General features: G+C 30.0%; 1 protein-coding gene across 2 annotated transcripts; it reads right to left on the reverse strand.

The window, feature by feature from the left end:
* Positions 1-1,783: 1,783 nt before the first annotated feature.
* LOC109598035 (espin) lies at positions 1,784-27,221 on the reverse strand. Of its 2 annotated transcripts, none has more exons than XM_049961310.1 (13): positions 27,051-27,221; positions 15,476-15,673; positions 7,146-7,329; positions 6,804-7,085; positions 6,576-6,745; positions 6,375-6,520; positions 6,144-6,317; positions 6,036-6,084; positions 5,815-5,977; positions 5,415-5,736; positions 3,812-4,530; positions 3,167-3,363; positions 1,784-3,114 (listed from the first exon to the last, which is right to left on the reverse strand). In XM_049961310.1, the coding sequence occupies exons 2-13, from the start codon at positions 15,610-15,612 to the stop codon at positions 2,877-2,879; spliced, it is 2,781 nt and encodes a 926-aa protein (XP_049817267.1). In that variant the 5' UTR covers positions 15,613-15,673; positions 27,051-27,221; the 3' UTR covers positions 1,784-2,876. The 2 variants fall into 2 exon arrangements, with proteins under 2 accessions (XP_049817267.1, XP_049817266.1); XM_049961309.1 differs by having other exon boundaries at positions 1,784-3,129.
* Positions 27,222-27,548: the final 327 nt, after the last annotated feature.

Consider the following 27,548-nt stretch of genomic DNA (forward strand, 5'->3'; position numbering starts at 1 on the left):
TCCCGACCTTGTACTTTAGATTGTAATACAAGCAAGTGTTATTGCCAAAAAGGTTTTAAAAGAAATAGCGAAGGCAAATGTGTAAAACGTACTGTATTTTCGATAAATATTTTTTGAAGCAAATTTTAATGTAACAATATTTCAGATTGTTGTCCAAAGAATCAGGTATGGAATGAATGTCGCAGACCAAGTAATGATAATTACTGCAATAAAACGTTAAATTCTTTAGACAGTAATAAAACATGCGACCTAAGAGGTGGATGTTATTGCAAACAAAATTACAAAAGAGATTATAATGGAGATTGTGTTGAAGGTAAGTAAATAATATAAAATATATTAAACATATAATAAATAACTTGTAATGAATAGTTTGCTGTGGAGAAAACGAAGAATGGAATTCTTGTGGAAACCGATGTTTTGAACCATGTTGCAATCCAAGACCTGATACACAAATTTGTACCAAAGACTGCCAGGCTAATTGTTACTGCAAAAAAGGGTACAAAAGAAATGATAATGGACAATGTGTACAAAAATGTTAAAGTAGAATATGTTATATTTATATGTTAACATTATCTTATCCTCTACGTATTAAAGTTAACAGCACTATAGCACTGCATAAATTCCATAAAAACTAAAGTGATAAGATATATGAACAATAATAAAAGAGATTATAAGTAAAACACCATATTCTATTTTAAAAACGGAGTCCTAACATCAAAAAAATTTATTATATTTATAATTTTTGTAAAACGGTCATTCTTATCACCGTGGTTATTCAGTACAAAATGTAATTTCTAGTATGTGCTACGAACATTATTTGAAAATAGGAAATAAAATAAATGTATCTCATTTTTATGGTTTTACTTTTGCTAACAATGAACATAAAATCTTTAAAAAGTAATCCAATAAACGTAACTACTATAGTTACGATTTACATGAAATAGTTTCCTCTGGAGAAACCGAAAACTGGAAGTCGATGTTTAAACCCACATTATAATCAATGTTCCCATCCTGAAATTTGTATCTTGAATTGTCAACACTGTTGCTATAGGTAAGGATACAAAGAAAAACCGTATTGTATATGTATTTGTCCTCTAAATTATTATAATTAAAATTAGCAGCACTTTAGCACTGCACAAATTCCATAAAACCAAAAAGATAAGAGATAGGCACAATAATAAAAGCGCACAATATAAACAAAACACCGCATTTTACGTTGAATACCGAGTCCTAACATGATATCAACACATTTTATATTTCTGTCCAAATCGGTTCTTCTTGTCACCGTAATTATTCAACTCATTATCCTAACCAACAGTTGTAAGTATAAAATATAATTTCTAGTGTAATGTAATCATAAATTTGAATTACTTTAGCTGATACTGAGCCTTGCGGAGAAAACGAAAAATGGTATCCTTGTAGAAATCCTTGCAATGAAATGAGATGCAGCGATAATGCATCAAACCCCAGAGTTTGTACAGCTGATTGTAAGCCTGGAGGCGGTTGTTACTGTGAGAATGGGTTTAAGAGAAATAACGCTGGGCAATGCGTAAAATGTAAGGAATCATATTAAAATAATTACTTGTTAACACGCACTTTCAGGTCCCACTTGTACTGGATTAAAAGTTTGGTATCCTTGTGGAAATCCGTGTTTTATTACTTATTGTAATGAAACTAATAACCGGATTTGTCCACAATATTGCTTATCTGAAGGCGGTTGCAAATGCAAAGACGGTTATAGACCATCTGGAAATGGATGTATAAAATGTAAATGCTAATTAATGATTGAGAATATTAAAGTATCGATTAGTTCGTCACAGTCTCGCATTATTTGAGGATGGGTAATGAAATAAACGTCTTTCATTTTTATAGATTTACTTATTACTAACAGTGAACATAAAATCATTAAGAATAATCCAATAAACATAACTATTATAAGTTTAAGAATTCAACTGCCCTAGGAAATTGGCAAGAATTAAATAAACTATAAAGGAAAATAATTGCAGCATAAATAAAAATTGCACTTTAATATGATTTACATACAGTTTATATTATCTGATAGATATACATTCTATAAAAAATCACAACACTTGACTTGAATAAAATCCAATTTTTATTTGAATTGTTTAATGCTTCTAATGCTTAATGATTAACTATGTCAGATAAATAAATGAAATTTACAGTACAATCGGGAAAATATTACCTATAATATTGTGATTAACCTTAATTATTGCCGAACGAAACACGCAACAATTCTAATAAAAATTGAAATATGCCTATAAGTTTCTATTAGAAACTGCATTTTATTCTTATAACAATAAATATTTTACCTAACTTAAAAATTATTAACCATAATTAATGTTAGTGTGTAAATTCAACTCCATTCATCTGTTAATTTTAATGTAGGTCAGCATGTTTATTTCCAGATCTTACCGCTAATTATACACAATTTAATGCAATTTATTATCTGCTTGCATAAAAATTAAACGTTATTGTGTTTGATTATATAACAAATTATAACAAGGTGAATTGGTGACTAGTGAGTGCAAAAAAATCTGGGAATAAAATAAATTAGACTGATTTTATGTTGTTGCATCAAAATAAAATTTATAAAGCAAAGCAAATGAATTTGAAGCTATGGATATATATGAAGCATTACTTAACTACCCTTTGGCCTATATTACCAAGTATTGATTTAAATGTGTATGAATAGGAAATGATTAGGACTATTAGAATCATATACACGTTTCTATCTAATATTGCACCTATTGTCTATGTACATAATTTAAAGTTGGTGGAGCAAAGCCTTTCATATAAAATACATATAAATTATTGAATAATTTACATTTTTACATTGCTAGAATGAAATTTATTCATCATTCCAACAAATTCAATTTACTGTTAGTTTTTCTAAGCTGTGCTCGCCAAGGAATTATGTTCGGCTTTTCTTCCTCTTCATCCGAGTTTTCGATTTCCGGATCCTGATTTTCATCATTATTTATAGTATGTTCATTATTGTTGTCGTCCAAAGTAGTAAAGCTTTGTTTATTAGCTTCCTCCATTACCTTGACGGCTTTGGGATCGTCCACAACTTTGGGCGTATAGATAGTGGATCTAAAATCAGGAGAGCTAACACATAACGAACCACCATTAGGTTAATCACTACCTTATTTTTTGCTCTGCTTCCTCTTTTTTAGCTATTAACTGTCTCTTCCACTGTGGTATGGCCTGCAAACGTTTTTCTTCCGCCTCTTTTTGCATCTGTTCTTCAAGCTCTTTTCTGGCTCTTTCAGCTGCCTTTTTTGCCAACATCTGGCGTTTCCAAGCAGGGATTATATTTCCTGAATTGTCTTTGTCAGGAATCTAAATGAAAGAGAGAAGTTTTTCAACAGTGTCAGACATTAATAGAAACTGTGACATGTATTACTTGGAATAAACAGATGGATTACGATTTTTGGTTCGTATAATATTAAAGTCACGAGTTGGCTAAATTGAAAAGAGTTCGCCTTTAAACTACTAATCATTAATGTCTTTTCTGGTGTTGGTCCCTGAACAATGGAGACAATGTTGGGAGAATTAACGGCATGGAATCTCCTTAATTTCAAATGCAAGCACTGGCAAATCGTGATCCAACAAAAGAATAACTTAACCAAATACATAATTCACGATTTTATGTAAAATTTCAATTATAACTTTCCCTAATAAAATAATTTGCAAACCAGCTAGTCACAGTTTTGAACAAGAAGCATGTCAAATTTTCAATTACATGAAAATATATTGATGTAATAGTGAAAAACAATAAAAATCTTACCTTTTCAACGAATTTGGTGGTAGTAAATTGCCTGCTAATCTCTGTGTACATTTCCTTCTCTTTGTTGATTTCCGACTTGGCCCTTTCAATCTTCATCTTTTTAATCCCGGTAATATCCTTAGACATCTTCAGTTCGGCGATCAAATCGGTTTTTTGTGCCAAGAAGGGCTCCATAGCAGTTTGCAGACATTGCAAACTCATCGAACGAGTGGGTGCGGACAATGTCTTGGTCAACATCTTCTCCCCGTTGGTTTTCCTCAATTGGACCGAGTTTAAGTCTTGAATACTGATGGCAGACAGCGGCTGCATCTGTTTCTTAACTGTGTCGGTTGTGATTTCCGGCAACGCGAACTTCTGTGGTTCGTTGGATGACAAATAGTCAGAAGATATGTGCAAGTTGTTTGGAAGTGGCGGCGGTGGAGGTCCGTTGACAATATTAATAATTTTGGTTTCGGTACCATTACACACCATGGTAGAGGAAGCCTCGCTTTCCGAAGTACTTCTTACCGACACGGTTCTATCCGAACTAATGCTTCTCAAATACTCCGACGGTTTGATGAGGTTGTTAGAATCCGCGTTGCCCTTAAAACTTGGTGGTATGAAGGGAAGAACGCGTTGTTTGTTGACCAAATTGGGGGAGTGTTTGTCGCTTTCGTCGCCGTTTGTTTCTATGCTAATGATTGTCAAGTCCGAACACGAGGAGTTAAGTCTTTTGGAAGCTGAAATAACAAATAAATGACACTAACACATGCAACAGATTCGGTAGGTGAATCACAACTGGCGAATACAACCAATTTCTTTTAAAATAAAATAGTGGGGCACTGACTGATGAAATTGCAAATGTATTCCCTCTCACTTTACATTCATAAATTAAAGTGAATAAGCATTGTTAATTATATAAATATATTAAAAGAAAAGAATATTACTGCATTAGTTTTAAAATTTCTGGTTTAATTGGTAAGTAGTTAAGTGAAAGTTACTCAATTAACCGAAATATTTACGGGTTTGGAGTTATGAATGATAATAAGGCAGCCTCTAGTAGTCCAAAATTGTGTTTTGACAGAGACACTAACAAGCACTTTTGTGCCTGATGCGAATTAATTGTGATAAATTGACCGTAACGGAATTTTGTGGCCGGAACAAAGAAATTATCGTGAGCAGACATCAAATATATTTTTTATTAATTAGTGCATTATTTTGGATCAAGAACAGACAAAAGAAAATGTATGCCAAAAATGCTAAAACATGACCTCACATTAATTTATAGTATTAATTTAGCAAAATAATGTACCATGGTTTATTATTTCTGTGAAATATCATATTTATTATGCTAAACGTTTCTAGGTCAAGATTTCATCATAATCATGGTAATTCTTGCAAATTTGATGTGCACAGTTAAATATCTAATTGAGATTTATTGTTTAAAAGAATTAATTAATTACGTAAAACCACAAAATTATAGTTTATTAAAATGATAATAACAAATGAGCAAAATCCAAAGGAATCAAAATCTGTTTAATTTGTTCTCCATTCAAATATAAATACAAATATCAACAGATATTTTATTTTTTAAAATATTTGTTTATATCACCAATTGACTTACTTAAAGCGCTCATGCTTCTGCACATGCCCTTGACAATATCGGAAGGCCTCAAAGTAGGTTCTTCGACGACTTCCACGATTTCTGCACCTCTCGGTTCGTCGTCCTCATTGTGCGACATTCTCGGCATCGTGGATAGCGGCGGTGGCGGTGGAGGGGGCGGCGGATTTATATCTGCCGGCACAGAAGTGACTCTTTTTAAAGCACGTGATGATGGAACGTTTCCGTTATTGCGGATTGGAACGGAGTGGGAAACGCTGAGTTTTGTCTTTTCTTGTTCATCTTCGGAGCTCAGGACGGATGGGGATGATGACAAAGTACGATCCTGAAAGTTATCCTTTTTATTTACATTCGCGACTTTTTTAATTTTGGCAAAAAAATGTAATGTCATAAAAATAATTACCTGATGATAATCTTTCTTCTTCTCGAACTTCTCGTATTTCTGAGGTTTGGGTAAGAACTCGTTGGACTTGTAAGTGCTACCTTTTTCTTTTCCATTGCCTTGTGGAGTGAATTTTACGATTACATTGCAACTTGAATTGGTCGAACTAGCAGAACCAGAACGACTAGAAAACAAAATACGATTAATAAATGTTAATCAATAAAGATTTTTCAATATGTTACCTGTGGGAACCTGAATCTCTGGATCTGGACCTCAAGTTATTGTGGTTTACTGAAAAACCAATATGAAAATTTAATCAAATTTCTAACAAATAATTAGTTGATACTTACTGGAATTATTATTTCTGTCGACGGAGGAAGTGTTTTTCTTCAGATTTTCTTCTCTGACCAAATAAATATCTTCGTAATCATGGTCATGGTCACCAGATCTCTCGGACAAGTCGGAAGAAGATAGGTTCTCGTCAGACCCCGCTCCAGAACTGCTGGAGTGAACTTCTACTTTGACTAAAAAGTGTATTTTAATTACAAAAAGTTGATGTTAAAAATACAGCAGTGTGTTACCTGTTAGGGCCGAGAGTCCATTAGTTCTTTGTGTTGTATTAGACTCGAATAAATCTTTTACACGATTGTAAATGACTTCTTGAGGATTATGCAAGTAGAATGACTCTCCATTGATGCTTCCACCACTTTCAGAACTGCTAGACGTGCTGAAAACAAAAACAAATATACAACCAGTACTTATATTTAGTAGTAGTTATTTACCCCTGTCTTTGGGTATTCATTGGATTGATGTAGAGTCCATTTTCTGGAGCATGTGGGGCTTCTATGGTTCTGGATTCCAAAGGTGGATGAAGGTAAAATGGTTCCGAGTTTATTAAATTACCTTGTCTTGTTGGTTTGCAACCTGAGCAGTCACTTGCAGTGCTGTCACCCTTTAAACCGCAAAAAATGTTAAAACATGAATAAAAATTTGAATATTTTATACTATACCCTTTTGACTCGGTGTTCCTTTCTGGAACATGAACACATGTGTGAACTAAGATTTTCCGACTCCTGAGTGGTTCCATGTTGAACCAACACATTTAAACACTCGACTTGTTGATTTTCGGCAGCATCGTTTATGGGACTCTTCCCGTATTTATCCAAAGATAGCCTTGCTCCATGTTTGAGCAGCCATTTTACAGTATCCAAGTGGCCTCTAGACGATGCGAAGTGCAGTGGCGTTGCTCCGTCGCCGTCTCTTAAATTTGGATCGACTCCTTGATCCTGAACCTAAGAAATCATCACCAATATCAAATATCAATTATGTAAATATTTATTAGGTGTTTTTACCATCCATTTAACGCAATTGAGGCATCCCATTTGACTAGCGGCGTGGATCGGTGCCATTCCATCTTTGGCACGGACATAGAGCGATCCTCCAGCTTCCAGGACGAGGAACTTGAGGACGTCCAAGTGTCCTTCTTGTGCAGCCAAATAGACTGGAGTCACGTCATTATCCATTTGCGTGTTGGCACTGGAAAAAACAAATTGCTTTTGATTCTAGTCAACCGTCAACTGAGAAAAATTTGAATGTTGTGTGAAAGGAAGAAGTCTTGAATTATATGAAACCCTATAATTATCATGTCAGGATATAGAAGGATGGACAAATGTTTTCAAATTTGGTTGTGTAACTCACTTTCATCTTGAACAAATAAATCTCATTTTGGCCAGCTCGGTTGAGAGACGTGCAATTATCAAAAATTATTACGCACTCCGCCGACTGAATATTTGTATCATTAGGAAAGGGAAAGTCTCGGACAGGAACCAATTTAAAATATAAATTCAAGAGCGAAATGGTACGTTGCGAAATTGTGTTATTTGGGTGTTGAACAAAGCGGGCCTTTCCTGTGTCAAATGGGCGGAAATTAATTATTAAAATGTAATTTACTTATTTTATGGGAATATTTTTACAATAATAACGACAACAGAAATCCGTTAAAGGAACGAAAGCAATTCTCGTTTTAGGACTTTCAACACCTCAATCAGATTTAATCGAAACCGCGTGTTTTCTATTAAATCCATTAAAACAATTATTGATCAGTTTGGGGCTGAAATGATATTGTTAAGATACTTTATAAGATATTTAATTGTGCTGTAAATTACCTATAAACAACATGTAATGCAATGTAGACCAGCAATCTGTTGCAGGTGATTAGAAAGTAGTAGAGTTTTTCAACAACGGCCATTTTCACATAAACGACATTTTCGTATATTAACCTCAATGTTTGTTACAATTTTAGTTATCTTTCTTGGTGCAGCAAATCAATCATTGCAAACGACATGTTTACATATGCAAATGTTTGAAAGTTTCACGATTTAATTTTTTTTTCTTTGAAAGACTAGAAATTGCAAGTTTTTTCCAAATATTTGCATAATTAACTCATATGTCTGTATAATTTCTAATATCTCATTAACATTGATTTAAGGAAATTGCCATTACAGATTTAGATTTGTTTAATGGACGGAAAATTGACCTATTGAATTAGGATATCCTGTTCTATTAAATTGGTAAATCTGTAATAGCATGTAGAATAAACATTAATGTGATGAATTACAGCAGAAGCAGTATAATAATTTACTAGTGCATAAAGGCAATAATTTTTAATTAAACCTAATTAGTTCTGATATCTTGTAATTATCATTGTTGGGTTTATTCTACTTTCTGATTTTTTGATACATTTTCTATAAATTTCACCTTCCTAAATTTAAGTTGTTGTTGCTGTACATCCGAAAACTTTCTCTTATTAATTTGAGTTAATTCGGAAACGTACAATGGGAAATCAGGAAGCGTTAAGACAATATTTAGATTTCTTAGTCGTCCTTATCAGAATATATTATTATTAAACAGTTGCAATTTCTTTATGGCCTTTAAACTGACTATAATTTTCTTTAGTGGTTTAGCGAACACAGTATTGAGAGTTTAAAAGCTTAAATGTCCGTAAAGAAAATATAAACGCAACAGGTGGTAAATAAGGAAACTATTTTAAAAATTTCAACTTCTGATACAAATTAAGATTAACTGCATAATATGCAGTGTGAAATTGAATTTTTACATTCGATATGCAAATTATCCCGTTATCTTGCTTCATTTAAAAAACACTGATCATATGGTATCTTGACAGTATTTAAATAAATTAGTAAAATCACTGTGTAATAAAATTTCCAATATGAATGAATTTTAGTTAAGGAATTAGTTTAAAACTTTTGATATTTATCTATTTTTGTATTCTTAATGAAGTATTTAAAATTAACAGGAGGTTAAAATATTAATAAAATAAAATTTGCATATGAAACTAAAAATAATTGGAGTTATTATTTTAAGAAAATCAATTCGGAAACTGTTTTTTTACATTTAAAGTGTTAATTTACATTTTGTACTTTAGAATTATTAGGGCTCGCCAGAGGTTTTCCCATCAGCCGATGTCAGAAGCGGAGGATTTTATAAAGATAAAATATGGTATAATTTATATATAAACTAGACATTTTTATATTATTATTTAAACACAAATCACAAAAGTAATGAAATAAATGTAAATTTTACAAATTTACCAACATTTTTTTATTTTTTACTTATGAACTGGCATCACAAGCATAAAGGGAACATGTTCCAATAAAAATAATGTGTATTTATGATAAATACATAAAATACACAGTATATTATAAAAACACACAACATGTCTTAAAGAGTTTTTGTAAAAAATTCAAAAAATTATCAAAACAATTTTTAAAATTGTTAAATAAAAAAGTTGTGAAGTAAGTATTGATAGAATAGAAATATAGAAAACATACATAACACATATGTAAGTACATTATAATATGTTTAGTTAACAATAAAAGAAATAATGGAATTATAAAATAGAAATTATATATGTTTTAAATGTAGAAGAAAACAGTTTATTATTTTATACAGAACTATTATAAAAACGGAGGTTTTACAGGTTAATTGCAGAATTATTAAGGCATAATTGAATTTCAATCACTCCTAGTAATTTAATCAAGTCCTACATATATTATTTTATTCTAAGTTAAAAAAATTACCAAAAAAAATTATGTTTTATTTAAAAATTATTTTTTTTAAGGATATGTTGTTCTATTAATATATTGCGTAAGTTTCCATGTTTATTAATCGATTCCTATTAAATAATTATTCTTTTGAAGTGATTCGACGGAATTCCTCATTATCACAACGATCTAACATTATTTTTCCCCCATCCATCAATATTAATGTTTCAATACAGTTTCTAGGAACGAAGAATTTCTAATTCGTGTAATTATTACGTGTGTACCGTAAAAATAACACCTAAGCAGAAAATATCGCATGCCGCGATTTACTAGGGCGCAAACGATGAACGAACGGGACCACATTTGACAATAAACCACCGTTAACCGCACAATTAAATCCAAGTGCGATATTTTAAACGCTGTTTTATATATAGATACATAAAAATATATAGGTTAAATATTTATTTGGCGGAGTAGTGACTTTAATTGGTAGAAAAACACGTTGATAAGCGAAATGTGAAATTATATTACAGTATTAATATCTCCGAAGCCATCTGTCAAAGCGGTTAAACGCGAGCCTTTGCGCAACAGCTGAAGAAGCTGGATGATCACTTCTTAAGAAACTTGTATTGTATGTTTTCTAACAATATTTTCTTTATCAACGGCCCGTATACTTTTAATGGCGCTAATAAACTATTGTTACGATGTTACCTCAGTTTAAGAAATTAGCCAATGTGTTCTACAATGAAACGGACGAGGCATTTTGTTTGGATCAATGCGATTTAGTAATTCCAGTAACAGTTTTGCCACCGCAAACAACGAACGTACGACCTATTACTAAATAGTCGTGATCTTCCTGTAAGTGCTAATCGATCAAAAAAAAATGTAATAACATTATTTTTGGAACATGTATAATTGTTGTTCAATTACGTTTTACAGTAAAATGTACAGTAAATCAAACAATGAAATTTGTGTATTAACATACAAATTTAGAGCAATTCCATAAAACCTTGTAAGGTGAAAAATGATTTTTAAAATGATACACATTATCTCCAATATGTAGGTTTCCAATTTCCGATAAGTGGAACAGAAATCAATATTAATGGTTGAACTACAGTTAATCAAATTAAAATAAAATAGCTTAATTGATTTTAAAATGTGTTAGTTAATTAATTATATTATAATTTCATTTTAGTTTTATAAAATATAATTTTATAATTGTGCTTTCACGTAAATCACGGATGAATTATGTGGGATATTAAAATAATAGTAATAATAAAGTAACTGGTTTGAAATATACCACTTCGTTTCCACAACTTGTATAATTTTTGCGTTAATTTCCTTAACTGTTTATCAGTCCTATAATTTGCAGCCAAGGATTTTCTTCCTTTCTAAAAGCATTTGTAAAATTATTTAACATAATCAAATTTATGATATTGGAAAGTTCGATCATTAATTTTGATTTGATTTCTGATTAGTACATTACTCTTGTTTTGAAACTATATAAATTTTTAATAATAATGACAATTAAAATTTATTGAAATCACCTAATTGTTCACAATTTGAATGAGAAAAATAATATATATTTTTAATCAAATAATTATTTCATCTATTTCTAAAATATTGAATAGTAATAAAACGTTAATAATCTATTTCTAAATTCTAAAATTAGATTACCAAAAGAAAGGTCAAATATTAATAGCGTAAAAGTTGCATGGCTAATTGGAAATTGTGCAACGGATTCTTAAAATGCAAATTTTAATTAGATTTCTTATTCAATAGTATTAGCAAAAAATTACAATTCTTATAAAAGATTACAAATCCAGTTCTTAACATATTACCAACAATACAATTTTATGAACTATTTAATTTTGTCATATAATAGATTTTATTCTTTTTTAATTTAATATTCTGAGAATGTTGACATTTTTATATCTTAGTTAATACACAAAAATAAATTTGAAAGACACAAATTTACATTCAGATAAAATAAGGACACTTATCAATAATTGATGCTTTAATTTTTATTAAGTATTTCAAAATTGTGACACTATTTTTTATTTTTTATGGAGATTTTATTTTGAACTAAAAAATGTATAAAAATAAATCAAATAAAACTTTTAAACCATATTTAGTTCGTTTTCTGGAAGAAATATATATATAAATTAAATTATCATTATTTATTTGATTTATTTTTATACATTTTTTAGTTTAAAATAAAATCTCCATAAAAAATAAAAAATAGTGTCACAATTTCAAGAAATTGAAAATTTCAATGTAATATGTCCAATTATTATTATTAATTGTTTTAAAAATATACATAAATATATTCTTGTAGTCTTAAGTTTCATAACAAAGTAACCGTGTAAATAAATCTAAAAACACTAAAACAAAGTTATTAAACATTTGCAATAAAATAATAAAAACCGCGCAATAAAAACAACCAAAGTGTGATGAATTGTTTAAACCTCAATAAACTAAAGATGTTGTAAAGTTACAAAACCTCAGTTATTGTTTGTTTATCAGTGAAAGTGTCACATCACCGTAGACACTTATTATTGTTAAATATCGTTTATTATTATTTTATTTATTAGAAAGTGAACAAGATTTTCATAGAGGTTTCCATTTAATTATCTGGAGCACTTTCATTCGCGCCGCAGCTCAATATTAGAAAACAACTCGGACACAGCAATGCAACATTATTCATAATTGCCATAAAATTTTAGATTAATGTGTTTAACATGGTTGTGCTCCAATTTTGCGCGAGAATCGAAAATTGCAACAACGAATTACAAAACCTGATTTTATTTGGGTCCATTCGGACAGTATAACTGGGCGTCGCATATTTCGATAAACCAAAACTCATTCACACTTCTGAAATGGATAACGTTTTTCTATTCTTCCAATTTGAGTCAAGTAACGTTAAAATCGATGCAACTGGCACACGATTCCAATAAATGTTACGCGTCCGACTATAACTAATACCGGTGCCAGAATAATAAGTTCGGGAAATTTTCGGAGGCGGTACCTTAATTTGGATTTTCTTGAAACCTTATTAGGGCCGGTTCTGCACAGTACATTGGCCATCTTCACAGATCCACAAAATCACAATCACTCACACACTGATCCAATAGATCCCGCTAAACATCACAAGTCTTCCATTCAAATCCTGCAAACGCGACGCGAAACCCCGAACTATTGCAGAAACTACATCACGTTCAAGCGGCAGTAAATGAGGAACAGAAATATCCACTGTAATGGACAACAGTTACATCCGTACGGTAAAGCCAGCAGTGTCTGTTCGACGTAAATTACTGAATAAAGAAGAAAGTCTCCGCTTCTGGTGCGATCTTCATTGCCGGAGCGTTACTGTTGCGCCGCACTGGTGGGGCTAATGCGGTGCACGGTTTTAATGATGTGCCTACTATCAAAGGTTTCCTTACACGATTGAATAATAAATTTGGGCCGTCGTGCGATACAACGTGAATTATGAATTATGGATTTGTTTTGTGTTTTGATTTATGAGAGGAACTGGTAATGCGGTCTTTACATTGATTTAATTAGACAATTTTGCAGGATATTTTTCAGGAAATTGAACATTCTTCATGTTCACCGTTCTATTTGTATTTTACGCATAAAATAAATGTTTAATGTTCAATCACTTGCACCTTCACTTCTTCAATTCTAATTTGTGCAAGGAATTTGTTGCTGCGATACAGAATTTAAATTGGTGACATCAGGAAATTAATTCAAAAAACATTTTAAACTATAAATTATTATAACAAATATGATAGAAATATTAAAATTTAATAATTACTTAATAATATTTTTTCTGACAAATTCAATTTCGAATAAAAATATTAAAATATGAAATATATAAATAAAAAAAAATTTCAAAATCATCATAATGAACTATATACATTTTTTTATGCTCTATTTTAAAAAGATAAATTTACGAATAAACTTGAAATATGAAAATGTAAAGATATAAAAACATAATTTTGAATTGTTTAATTAGAAGAAGAAATAATTATTTCTTGAAAACATTTCTTAATTAGAAAAATAATTTAAATTGCATAAAAATACTTACAAATATATTGATTATCATTTAATATGCAATAATTAAATAAATTATTTTTGAATAAATACATATTGCAAAAATCTAAAATCATAAAAAACAAAATCCACACAAAAAATATTAAATATTAAAACAATTTAATATCATAAAGAAATTAACACCTCAATGCATTTTTAATTTTATGTTAATTAAATATATAAAAATATATTAAAAACTAAATAAGCCATTAATATAATGAAAAATAACAAATGTATGTCACAATTTAACAGTTATTACATTTCTATAAATGCTACATCTTGTACTAATCAAACTATATTGTTATTTACTAATAAATAAACATCTTAATAAAAAAATAACTTGAATAAAAAAATATTTTTTGTGTTTTAAATTAATTACATTAAAAATTAAAATTGTCAATTAAATATTTTGAAACACAACTGAACTAGTTAGTAATATAATAATGCTAAAATGTTAAAAAAATTAGCTAATTAAAGTAATTAATTAAATGTATTTGCAGCAAAAATAAAATGAGTTTTTCAGTTAAAATTTCTCATTTCAATAACCCTTAGGTAGATTCTTATATCAAAATATAAATATTAACAATAAAAATAATCAGCACGTTTCTTCTTGAGAAAGTACCGAACCTCATTCACAATAACAATCACAATAAAAACTTTCAAAATGATTCGTAAATAACGATTTTCTACGTTACAGAAAAATGGTGGATTAAACGCTGTTGTTGTTTCGTTTTGAACGATTAAATAAATACCTTTGATGTGTGGCAACGACAGTGAAAATCTAAAGAATTTTTCGGTTAAGCAATAATTGCTCCATTTCTCAACAGTTACGAATTTTTTCAATCTCTTTATTGTGTGATTTTCTTTAATAATATGCAGACTCCCGTTTCAAAATAGCGAGTAATAAAGGTCGTTGAAATTTTTATACTTTCAATGTACAAAACAAGTATTATTACAGTCTGATAATAATCTAAACCAATTTACCTTGTAAAGGACAACTGATTACTAGTTGAAAACGCAAATCGGAGCGGTCATGCAACGGCTTTATAGTTATGAAATACTACTAGAATTAAAACCTACATCCTGATAAAATCGAAACAATTCTACTGGAATTAGCACTTTGTTGCAGTTTCCGCCATCTGTGCAAAATCATTTTTAATTGCGTCGCACCAAATTCGAATTAACAACTGTGAAATTTGCGTAAAATAATCGTAAAAGTCGGTTAAAATCATATGCAAACAAAATGATATATTAACACAGATGTGTTCGACTTTCTTCCGGCATAATCCACGGAAATTTGCCAATAGGCTGGAGAAAGCATTGTTTCCTTCTTCGAGCAGCCGCATTTCATTGTTTCATAAATAAATCACCGCATAAAATATTTTTCTAATCGTTCGGCATGCGTGCCAGAATTGCAACACACACACAATATGTTATGTTTGTGTTTTCCATATTCATTAGATTGTACCCTATAAATTTGCGGGGTTTGTCGGACAAGCTGTTTGTTGTAGTATAACACTTACCTCAAATCGGAGCTGGTGTCCACCAGAAGTCTAACACAATCCAGACAACCTCTTGCAGCCGCATAATGAAGGGCCAGGGTTGTGTTATTGGCCGGGGCATCCGAATGATGTCTTTGCAGTGCTTCAATCGATGGCATGTCTTTTCTATTATTTATTCCGATTTCTTGGTGCACGGACTGAGACTTAGAATTCTTCCACCTTTAAAAAGAAGATGATTTCAATCACTTATATTTGAATTTTGATGAGAAATATTTGCCAATTGACTAATGTCTATAAATTTCAATTGAACAACCCATAGATGGTGCTAAATACTATTAAAGTAAATAAATTAATTATTATTACACTACAATTACACTACATATTTAGTTTTTCTAGCATAGTTTCTCATTTTTAAAAGTCTTAATTAAAACGAAAGCTTTAACATCTAACCAAGAAAAAAGTGTTATAATACAAACCAAATTATTTTATTTGTATTATAACAAAATTTTTGTTTATCTTTCCTTCCAATAAAAATCAAAAATATAAACAATAAAAATGTTAATAAACGAAGAATGAAAATCCTTTCAATTTATTTTACATATACTTCATTAAAACTAGATTAAACCTCTATATAAAATATGGAACAAACGTTTCGCAACATTTCTTAAAATATAAAAATAATAAATAATGCCTTAAGACAATAAAAAGTAACCATATAATACATTTAAATAAACATAATTATACTATATTTATAATTGAGTTTTTACATGTAACGTTGCTTACTTAATACACAATTAGAACGTGTTTGCAAATTAACTGTATTGAAATCAAGGTATTGTTTAACTGAAACACTTCATAGTCTAGCATAATTACCAAATCATCTGAAAGATATGAAACACGAGTAGTTTTGTTTACTGAACTAAAAACGTCCAAGCAGTCTAATTATTTTAAAGAAGTTGTAATTTTCACAGTCGTTCCTTCACGGAACGTTGAATTTCTTGGACTTGGAATCGGTTTTGCGAACCGGGTGAAAGTACTTTGCACTAAATTAACTCCACATTTAATTTAAAACCATCCGAAAACCAAAACGAAATTATCTGGTTTATATTCGCATAACTTAACAACGAAAAGAAAGTAAAAAGTACATGTGTATATTTTAAGTGAAATCCAATTTTACCGTGGTTTATGTATATGCATGCGGTTTTCAGACGGCTTGTATACTTAATTATAATTTATGTAGTTTGGATGGACGGTTTTTTATTTTAATGGGTCGAGATGTTGACGTAAATTTTGCAGTAGATTCTCTTAATTATTACATAAATTAATAAATTATGATGAGTTAACTACTGCCAAAATTTGTGCATTAGATACTTTCTAAGCGTTACATTTAGTACAAGGATTTTCTAAACAAGTATACCAATTAAAAATTAATTTTCATCTTAATTAAACATTTGAAATTGTTTTCTGAATATAACCCAGTAACAAATTTTTAATTACATAACTGCTATATATATATATATATATATATATATATATATATATATATATATATATTGTTAATAACTTCAGTAGTTTTCAGTATTCCCCTCATATTAGTTATGCAGTTATGTATGCAACCAAGTATACACCTGTATGAGTTGTTGATGTAGTAATCTAGGTAGATTTTGGCGGTTTTCGCCTTTCACTTCTCTTATAACCAATTGTCAAATTTAATAATTGTGGTTAAATCTTGAATTTTATTGATTTTTTTCATAAACATGACCATCATAAACTTCGAAATATTCTTATGCCAAATTTTAAAATTTCATTTCACTTGATAACATTTATGAATTTGCAAATGCGGTACTTAATTCTTATTGTTTGACAATCATCCAATTTATGTATTGTAATATATTTATATTCATTTACTGGTAAATTTAATTAGTTAATATATTTAATAATACAAAAGTGAATTATTAACCACCTTTAGATATCCCATTAAAGTTATACCGTTCAAGCTTCTCTAACGTTCGGACGATGATTGTTTAAATTTGTACTAAAAATTCTTGGTTGATCTCTCCATTTGGTAATTCTATAAACTAGGAAACTGTCTATCCTAATGTTCACCATATGGTATCACATGACCAATAGAAAATCTAAAAAGTACCGTATTGGTCACTTACTTTTACTGCATCGTTGCAATTTTGCCGTTTCATTGGAAAAATTAGACCAAACGGGACGTAACTAATAATGAATAATTCAATAATTAATAGAGATATCAAAACTCTTAATTAGCGACTCCATCTGAACATTGTATGTTTCATAATTAATATGGACAAAGCATTAATAATGCACGAAGTAAATATTGTTATACAATTGTTGAATACATAAAAGATGATGGACTGCTTTCAGAATTAATTGCTTGTATTCAGTACGGAATGAGTTTATGGAATTCCTTGTTTTTATCTTAGAATTTACTATACTATATACGTAAAAGACACCACTTTATGTAAATAGTACCATTTTTAATATTAAACGTATTGATTTGTGGTACAAAATATGACTATTTGAGGACCAAAAACTGGAAGGAATTGCATCATTTGTTATTATTGTTCCGCCTGTAACTTAAATAAGCCGGTTGCGATGTAGATAACCGTTAATCCAATTTAAAGTCGAGACCCGCAACAATAAATGAGATGCAATTAGAAGCTAACACCTCGACGTTGTGCGTGTTGATCTCCTTCCTTTATTGTATTAATAGATGGATCCCCACCTTTCTAGAAAGCAAGAAAAATATAACATCAACGACCTAGCCACTAGTTTATTGCACGTTGTCTCGTCTTTGGCTGTGAACATGATAAGAAAGTATTTAATTTGACTTATTCAACATCGCCATAATCATGGAATTCCACCATTTTTTGTGATTTCTAAAACCCATCTATCAAACCTTCTTTTTGATTTTGGAGATGCATTATCTGATGGTTTTGCCTTGGTTTAATGTCGAAATAGAAACTCAGTAACCTCTGTGCGCGGAAACATGGTGATTTCGACTTCCGTTTTGATGACCATGGTTAAAAATGTTAATCGTGGTGTTTCCTCTGATTATGCATTAAAAAATTGAAATGCTCAGACTTTATGTAATTCCGAAGAAGAATCCAACGATGGCCTTTATAATAAAGGATTTGTTAGAATATTATCATTGGACTTAATTTATTTAATACCTGGTAACTTGTACCAAAACATGTCACAACGATACAGTACCCAAAACATTTTTGCTTACAAAATAATATTTTTCATTATTTTACGTAATTGTTAATCACGTTTTTGATTAATCTTGCCACACAAACAGATGGTAGCTGGTAATATAGTAGCAAGTTTTAAATTTGTACAGTTAACTACATATTTCACTTTTCTTAACCGAATATAAATGTTATAAACAATTAATTTTATGGTCTCAATATACCTGTCAACCATCGGCGCCTTTTGCAACTTACGGTTCCTCCCCCTGGTAAAAAAACTGTACTTGACAACACCGTTCCTTAGTTTTTGTATCTTCGCAATCCTCATGCTCAACATAATCCTAACTTTTATGTGTTTAATTATATATTTTTCGCTCTCACTTTTGTACTCTTTACCGAGCAGTTTCAAGCTATAATCCAAATCCCTTTTGAAATTCCTCTCATGATTACTCTGAAAACAGTAATCTGACTTGATGTAAACAGGATTATGATACACATAATCCAGCGAATTGTTCCTGACACTCCCCGAATTCTCGGAACACTCGTAAATCGTGTCCTCGTGCAAATTAGTTTTTGAATTCAACGTGTTGTAGAGAGTAATATTCTGACCGATTGTAGAAAATCGTCTGCGAGTCTTCGCATCATCTGGCCGCACGTAGTTTTTATCGTACAGTTCGTTGATGGTGAACTTGTAATTTGCACTGTTTGTCGGCTTGGATTTCGACTTTATGTATTTCCAGAACTGTAATATCCTCCACTTGGACTCATTTAGTAGTAATCTTTCTTTATATATCTCGGGCAGTTGTAAATCGTCTTGGTACGCGCACTTTGTTTCTGGAAAGTTTGTTCTGTAGTTCTCCGATATGTCTACTATCTTCAAGTAATTGGCTTCTGGCTGATTGACAACTTTTAAACCACCATCACTCACGTCCCCAATGTTCTCATCACTCGAAATCAACTCATCAATGTCCTGTAAAGACACGGAAGAATTACTGATACTGTCCGATACGTCACTCCAGTACTGAATTGTTGTATTCTTATCTTCCATTACAATTACTTCGTCTTCTGTGTTGCTTCCTAGTGTTAATAGATGAGATCGATTGTGCACCCAGCCTTTGCTAATCGTCCATTCCTTCAACCAGTCGGGCTTTGATACTGTTTTTTTCTTTGCACTCTTGTAACTGTCGCGTTGTTTGAACATTGCATTTCTGTCCTCGCTTATCCGATAGGGCGACCAGGAACCGCGTTCGATGAACATACACATGCAAAAATACTGGTAAAAAAAACCACACACGGACATATCTCACATTTTTATATTTACACGACGACAATGATAGAACAACTGAGTCAATTTTAATAATGCATCAGTCCACCGGAAGCTGGAATTTCGATATTTTTGTGTGTGATCAGTGATGTGTAAGGTATAGACAAGGGAATAATTCACACACGTATAATTTATGCAGTCTGAACCATTATTTAGTTCTTTTAGAATTAATTATAGTATACCAGGTGTTCTAAAGTAACAACTGAAACAAATTCATCATGTAACCTATTAGAAAACTAAAAAGGAAGGTGAGAAACTTTTGGAATAACAGATTAATAGTTACACGCTTTCAAAGGTTTTAACAAGCCTCATTAACTGATGATTTAATTGTTATTTTACTTGTGACTAGACACTGTCACATTTATTATAGTTTCCTATCCATAAAAGCAAAACTTTATTTGTTACTGTTATTTTTATCTCGCACAGAAAATAGAAAGCACGTACAAGAAAATTCACACTAGCTCATAAATTGATTTAGTATTTCTGCATCTTCTTCGAATTTACAACCGTCTGAAAAAGGAGACAATCAATCAACGCCTTTAGTACGAACATTAATAGGATAGTTAATGTTGAGATTTTACCAAGTCACTTAAAACAGTGCCATGCAACAATAAAATATAATTTATTACATTGACAGTTGGCTTCCAAACTTAGAATTTAAGTGCATTACTTTTTACCGTATTTTACGTGCATAATGAGATTTAACGCATAAGAATGTGATGAGTAGGTACCATTTGGTACATGGGGAAATGTAAATGGACACTTGCCAATAATGGTACCTCATACCACTCAAATTGTTCTCATCCTTATGAAATACAAATAATTGCAAGCATTTCAATAGTTTATTTGCATAATTTCTTACTGTTCTCTAGTTTCTTTCGGGAATTGTTGGACCTGAACTGCAAGATAATTGCATTGTAATTATAAAGTGGACTTTTTGCACTAGTTTTTTAAGTTTTCTACAGTGCAATTTAATAATTTCCTGCGGTTATTAAAACCATATAATATTTAATTATGCAGTAAACCATAAAACAGCAGCTCTCAAAATGGTTTCATAACCCGCACGATTCCATAATCGCATACATGTTTCGTGTTAATTGTTTTAAAGTGGCCAAAAATCCCAAGAAAATTAATAAAAAAGTTCAATTTCAGCACACTGACATAGTTTCAGTTGAATATACGTCATCTGGTCATAAGCTGGGTTCTATAGACTTTCTCTGTACTGTCCGGCGTTTAAGGTGATTTCTAATCATTAAAATCTTTACTAATACAATTAAATCAAAAAATTTAGTATTATACGTATTAAATGTATATAATTGATTAATCATGGATCAACAATGAGCTGACATGTATGGATCCATGTGGAAAATACTTAAGAAAATGTTTCAGTTTATTGAATTTTAATTAGGACACACACTATTAATTATAAATTGGAACCACTTCTAATGAGCAAATTAAATTAAATGCATATATTTTATAGACCCCAATTGATGCTACTCAGGCAAAAATAGAATTTAATTAAGTAATAATAATTACTGCTTTCAGTAAATTAAACAGTGTCTGATAATTAATATATTAAATCTTTTAAATTTAGAATTATTTTTGTCGTCTTTTAAGTATGTAGTCAGAAATGGCATCATTTTTAAATTTTAGACCAAAGTTGTTTAAATTGGAAACATAAACTTTATTAACATATTATCAACATATAATTATAAAACAATACATTTCAGTATTTTTTCATTACCTTAAACATGCATAATTTGATTAATACATACTTTATGTATGTTATTTATCACAATAATTAAAGAATTATTCATTAACACACAATAATTTAAACATTAACACGTAAATAGTAAAAATTTTCTAAAATTATTAGAAAAAAATGTATACTAATTTATTTCATTGCTGGAATTACAGTACTGGCCATAATATTTGGAATTTTTGAAAAAATTATTTCAAAACGTACTGTTGAATATTGAAATTGTTAATAATTTTAGTAGTACATCTAGGTATATGCGAAATCATATTTAGTATTTTTGCTTCAATTTTTTTTATATTATTTAAAAGATATATAGCTGGACAAAATATTATTTTATGACAAATAAAAAACTTATTTTATTGTCATGTCATATTAATATTTTCGTGGTACCCATTGGCTTTAATAACTGCTTCACACCTCTTGGGCATGGATTCATTTAATTTGCCTCTGTTCCATTGAATACCAACCCTCACATAATTTTTCAAATAAATAGGCCCCTGATTTTGAATTCAAGAATTTCCTACTGATCCTCAATTAGGTTAAGGTCGGGACTTTGTGCCGTTGTCATATTGAAAGTGTGTGTGTCTTATAGGCATTTTTCAAACAAATACGACTTCAAAACATTATTAAGGATGTCTCTATAAATGTACCGATCCACTAGACCCTCTATACGGTGAATTGGACCAACATCATACGAAGAAAATCACCCCCATACAAGCACTCCATGTTTAACATGCTCCAAATAATTCTTTTCCAGTCGTTAACTGTCCACCCATGTGCTTTTAGGAAATTATAGTCTGGCTGCGATGTTCTTCTTTCGTAAAAGTGGTTTCTTTTCTATCCTACAAGTTTTTAAGCCAAAGTCCACAAGTTTTCAACGTATAGTCCTAGTAGAAATCCCAGATGGCCCAGATTGGTTCATAACAGCCGAAATATGGACCGATAATAAGAATGGGAAGACCTCAGTAATACGCATAATTTTTTTATCCTCACATTGAGTGGTTTTTCGTTGTCTCTCGGAAGATTTATGAGGTACTAATATGCCAGTAACTCTTTCCGAATTATTCGCGAAATAGTACTGAGCAAATAAAAAGTTTAAATTTCATAATTCTTGGTTTTCTATATAGAGTGGGTAAAATACCAAATCATTATAGTATACAATATGTCTATTATATTTTAGAAGATATTGATATTTCCATACAAATTTTCAAAATATCGAAAATTAAGAAATTCCAGGTGTTATGAACAATACTGTAGTTTACTATTGTAATAATTAATGACACCACAAATTAAAAGATAAATCTTAATCTTATCATTTAACGCCAATATTCAATAAACAAATTCCTTTAATTCCAAATTATTAAATATCATTCGTTTCATATCTATTAATCTTCAAGGCGTAAACGAGCGTTTTTTAGTTTAACAACGTTAATTCATTGCGGAATTTAAATTAAAATCGTTAATGGATTACGGTACCGCACTTTTTTCAGTGTATCTATAAAATTTCTTTAATTAACCGATGAAAATTGTTTATATTGTGCGTCTAAACATTTGTGACGTTCCTGCAGGTTCCGGACGTAAATTATGGAATAAATAAATTATAACCGGATTCGTAATTTTTTACGGTTATCGAAACTAATTGCATTATAACCGAAAAATTATTTGATTTACGATTTTGTCATTCGCAAATGTTTCCTGCGACCATAAGCTTGTAAGAGATTTAGGATCATTGCTCAACATATGTATAGTCAGATAAGAAAGATGTACAATTGAATGTAGAAAGTATGAACAGTAATTAAATTATAGAAATGGATTGTATCTGTTAAATGTCAATCATAAACAATAGTTATTCTTATAAAAGGACACATCCATTATTTCTTATTGACTAAAACCCAATTTATTAATTGTTGTTTCAATTAATAATGACGTAACACCTCTTAACAAAAAGTAAAATATAATTGTTACAAATGTGAGAGGAGAAATTCGTATTTGATGGGATTTGATGGGAAAGTGGTTTTGATCGAAAGATATTCGGTTCATAATGTTTCAACCATTATAAGTATTAATTGGTTTTAATTTGATGAAATTAATACACGGTAGTAATATTTGTTCCAGTGTCTTAACAATAACTGAAAAATAATAGATTATTTACAGTTAGACATCAGCATGCAATTTTATCGGTACTGGCTTTATTAATTTATTTATTATTTATTTCATTATTAGTTTAATGTAAATGAGTGGTTTTTGTTCCTTGAAGACACAACTGTTTCCTTAAGGAAATTTCGTGTTTATAATCGTAGATAAATAACACCATTTCACGAAAATAAATTAACATAAAAATAAATATGTTACATTAGCCTAACTTTTAATTAAAAAGCAATTTGACTATAAAATTGTTTTCAATTATTTGTTTTGTTAAATTAAAAAACTGAATTTATATACATTTTTAAATTTTTAAAATAGTCGTGTAGCTAATCAGTAACACTAAAATCAGTTATAATTACAGGTATGCTTGAATTTAAGTTTAATAAATTCCCGTTAAGGCCGTTTGAATTATTCATAAGACTTAAATGAAACCATTGCTAAAAATGGTTAAATCGCCTTTTCTTCATTGTTTTTATAACACAAATCGACAAATCATCAATTGTGACCCAATTTTTAATAAATCACTAACTTCAAATTAAAATTTTGTTTGGATTATTTGCATAACAAGTATCAATTGATGATTTCGTATCTAACCTGTTTCACTCCCAGTTTTACGGTTACGAATGGAAACAGTTATGTGAAAATACTATCACTAAAAACTAAGAGTTAGAATGTTTACATTTTTGTTGCTCCTTCGTTAATTGAGGTTGTAAAAATGAACAGTGCAAGTTTACATCAACAACATACACCATATCAAGGACAAAGTATGAAGAACGAGTCGCATTCACGGAGGAAAATTCGCTTTCTCCGATCAATCGGGAAAGCAGAAGAAAGTCACCGACGTTAATTTGATTTATTTCGCATCGGCTACCGACAAAAAATTATGTATATCGACATTTTCATTAATCGATGCAAAACTGTGTTTACAAAGTTGCTTATTTTTTATCGGCGAAAGTTGCAGGTTCGACACGACGATTTCCCCTAAAGCCAAAAATAATAACATGTGTACAAAAACAGCAAGTAGGCGTGTTGAAATCGATGTTTGAAGAAATTTGAGCAAGAAAATTTCTAGTCTTCGACATGTGTATGAAAATGGTAAAAGTTTAAGTGAATGAAAAACCATGTCATTGATCCATATACCTCGTGTTAACAAGACTTGACACCACATGATTGATTTACCAGTATTGCCATCTTCAAACTGATTAGAAATTGAAATTAGTCATCTTGGTATGTAACGGAATTGCAAAAATCGCTATTGATGTATTTACAAATAACGCTGTTTGTTGTGCAAATAGGTTTAAACATAAATAAACAATCGTTAAGTAAATGGCTTTTATTTGATTATAAATCATATGTGCTTGAATAAATCTTTAATTCAATGTGAAATTAGTTTGTTGGTAATTTAATTTTCCCATAAAATTAAACAACATATTACCTATTATTTACTACAAAAATTTAATAAATATTTTAATAACAATTTTCTTACAATTTATGATTTATGTAGTCTGAGATAATTAATACATAAAAAATATAGTAAGTATTGATTCAAATGATACAATATACAAATTACTGAATTATATTATTTATGGGTTGAATTTTTCCATTTATTATTATGTTTGTTATGAATAGAATACAACAAAAAATATGCAGTATGTCAATATGAGTTTTGATAATTTAAATGATTTAAATTTTAAACATATCTAAAATATAAACAATATATTTCAATTGGAATAAATAAATTTGTAGTTAAACTGAAAAGATTATTAGAAATTTATTTTTCGTATATTGTTTGATATATTTTAACCTGTTTCAAAAACATTCTTTAATAACAGATTAAAATATAATTTTATGAATATATAAAACGCTAAATTCTGTTTTATAAGTAAAGAAAATTGAAATATTTAAAATACATTTTACGATTTTATTAAAATTTATGATTAATGTCACATTGTACAATTTTTATATTAATTATGATTTGAACATTACTTCTCCTTATAAATAAGATAAAATAAACCAAAATATAATTTTGATAATCTAATGTTCCTACGTAGGAGTATTTTGTTGTTGTTTGTACACCGAGATCGTTCCCTTATTTGAATGAAACAAGATATATATCTCAAATGAAAACCATATAAAATGTTGTCAATCTAATCAAATTTCACAATAATTTTGGCAAAATTGCCCACTACAATATTGACACCATCAATAATTTTTTAGATAGAAAAGGTGGTCTTCTGGTACCTCATTTGGACTATATTTTTATGCACTATTTTAAGGAATTTTATGAAGGATTCGTTTAATATGAGATAAGCTTCATAATCTTATGCATTACATGTTAATATTTATTTACACGAGAAATGACAAATTTATTATCTCCTTTATTTCTGAAATGTTGGTTATACTCTTATTACGACCTCAGTCTACATATATTTTCCAAAAAATATATTCATATGTTCTTGAATACTAATTAATTAATGAATTAATTCAATGCGAAATTAATTTGTTGGTAATTGTATACCTCCATTCAATTACCATTATTTATTACAAAAATATAATTAACAGTTTAATAACAATTTTATTAAAAGTTTATGGTATATTATTTATTATTGACTATGAGACAAAGGGTGTAAATAAACCGTACTTGACTCGAACAATAACGAAATAATGAACAATCAATTTATGTTATTACAATAGTTTAAATAAGATACAATAAAAAAAATATCCAGTATAAAAATATCAATTTTCATAACTTACATGATATGAACTACAAAAATATCAAAACATAAATAATGAACCTCAATATGATGTTATATTTATTTTAAAAAATATATTTTAAATGTAACATGTAATCCGGCAATTGTATGCTGTGACTTTTATGTTGATCAACATATTATTAAAACCGTTCAAATAAATTCGTGTAATGATGATAAAGTATCAATTATTAAGCAATTATATTAATTATAATAAATGATTAATGAAGCTAATTGACTACCTAAGAAATTATAAACAGTTATTACTAATTATTTCAATTGAGCGTTTTTGTTTACAATAAAGAACAAGTTCAGTTAACAAAGTCGCAATAACAAAGTATTATGAACACAAGAGAATGACAATACAATAAAATACTTCCGCCTATGGATCGAAACAAACCTCAGTTAGCCGAATAAATCCACTGACACATTCCAATATCGGACCGCACCGCACTAAAAAAAATGTCGATCGCCACCAGTTAATCAAATCACAAAACTGCACACTAATTAACCGAGTTGCGGGTACATCGCGTTACCGAAGAAACGACTTCTAGCGCCTCGCGCCGCAGATCCTCGTGTTTCTGAAGAAAGAGGAATCACGTCGGAGTGACTGTGTGTGTGTTTCTGCATAACGGATAAGATGTGCCCGGCAAACCGGAGAAGGGATCAGGTTGCGTTTTCGGATTTACTTTCATCTCTTGGTGTCTTGTGGACGCTTTATTTTACGATGAAATCTTTCACGAAGACACAAGTCCACGCATCGGACACTTGTACTTGCGTCCTACTTATGGCACTTCGTATTGTTTTCGTTCCTGCTATTAGGTTGGCGGGTTGGGCCGCTAATTGGATCTGCTTGTCGATTAGAAATTAAGCTTGCAGCTAAGAAAACCGATTTACG

This window comes from Aethina tumida, chromosome 1 (assembly GCF_024364675.1).
Source record: "Aethina tumida isolate Nest 87 chromosome 1, icAetTumi1.1, whole genome shotgun sequence".
Lineage (NCBI taxonomy): Eukaryota > Metazoa > Arthropoda > Insecta > Coleoptera > Nitidulidae > Aethina > Aethina tumida.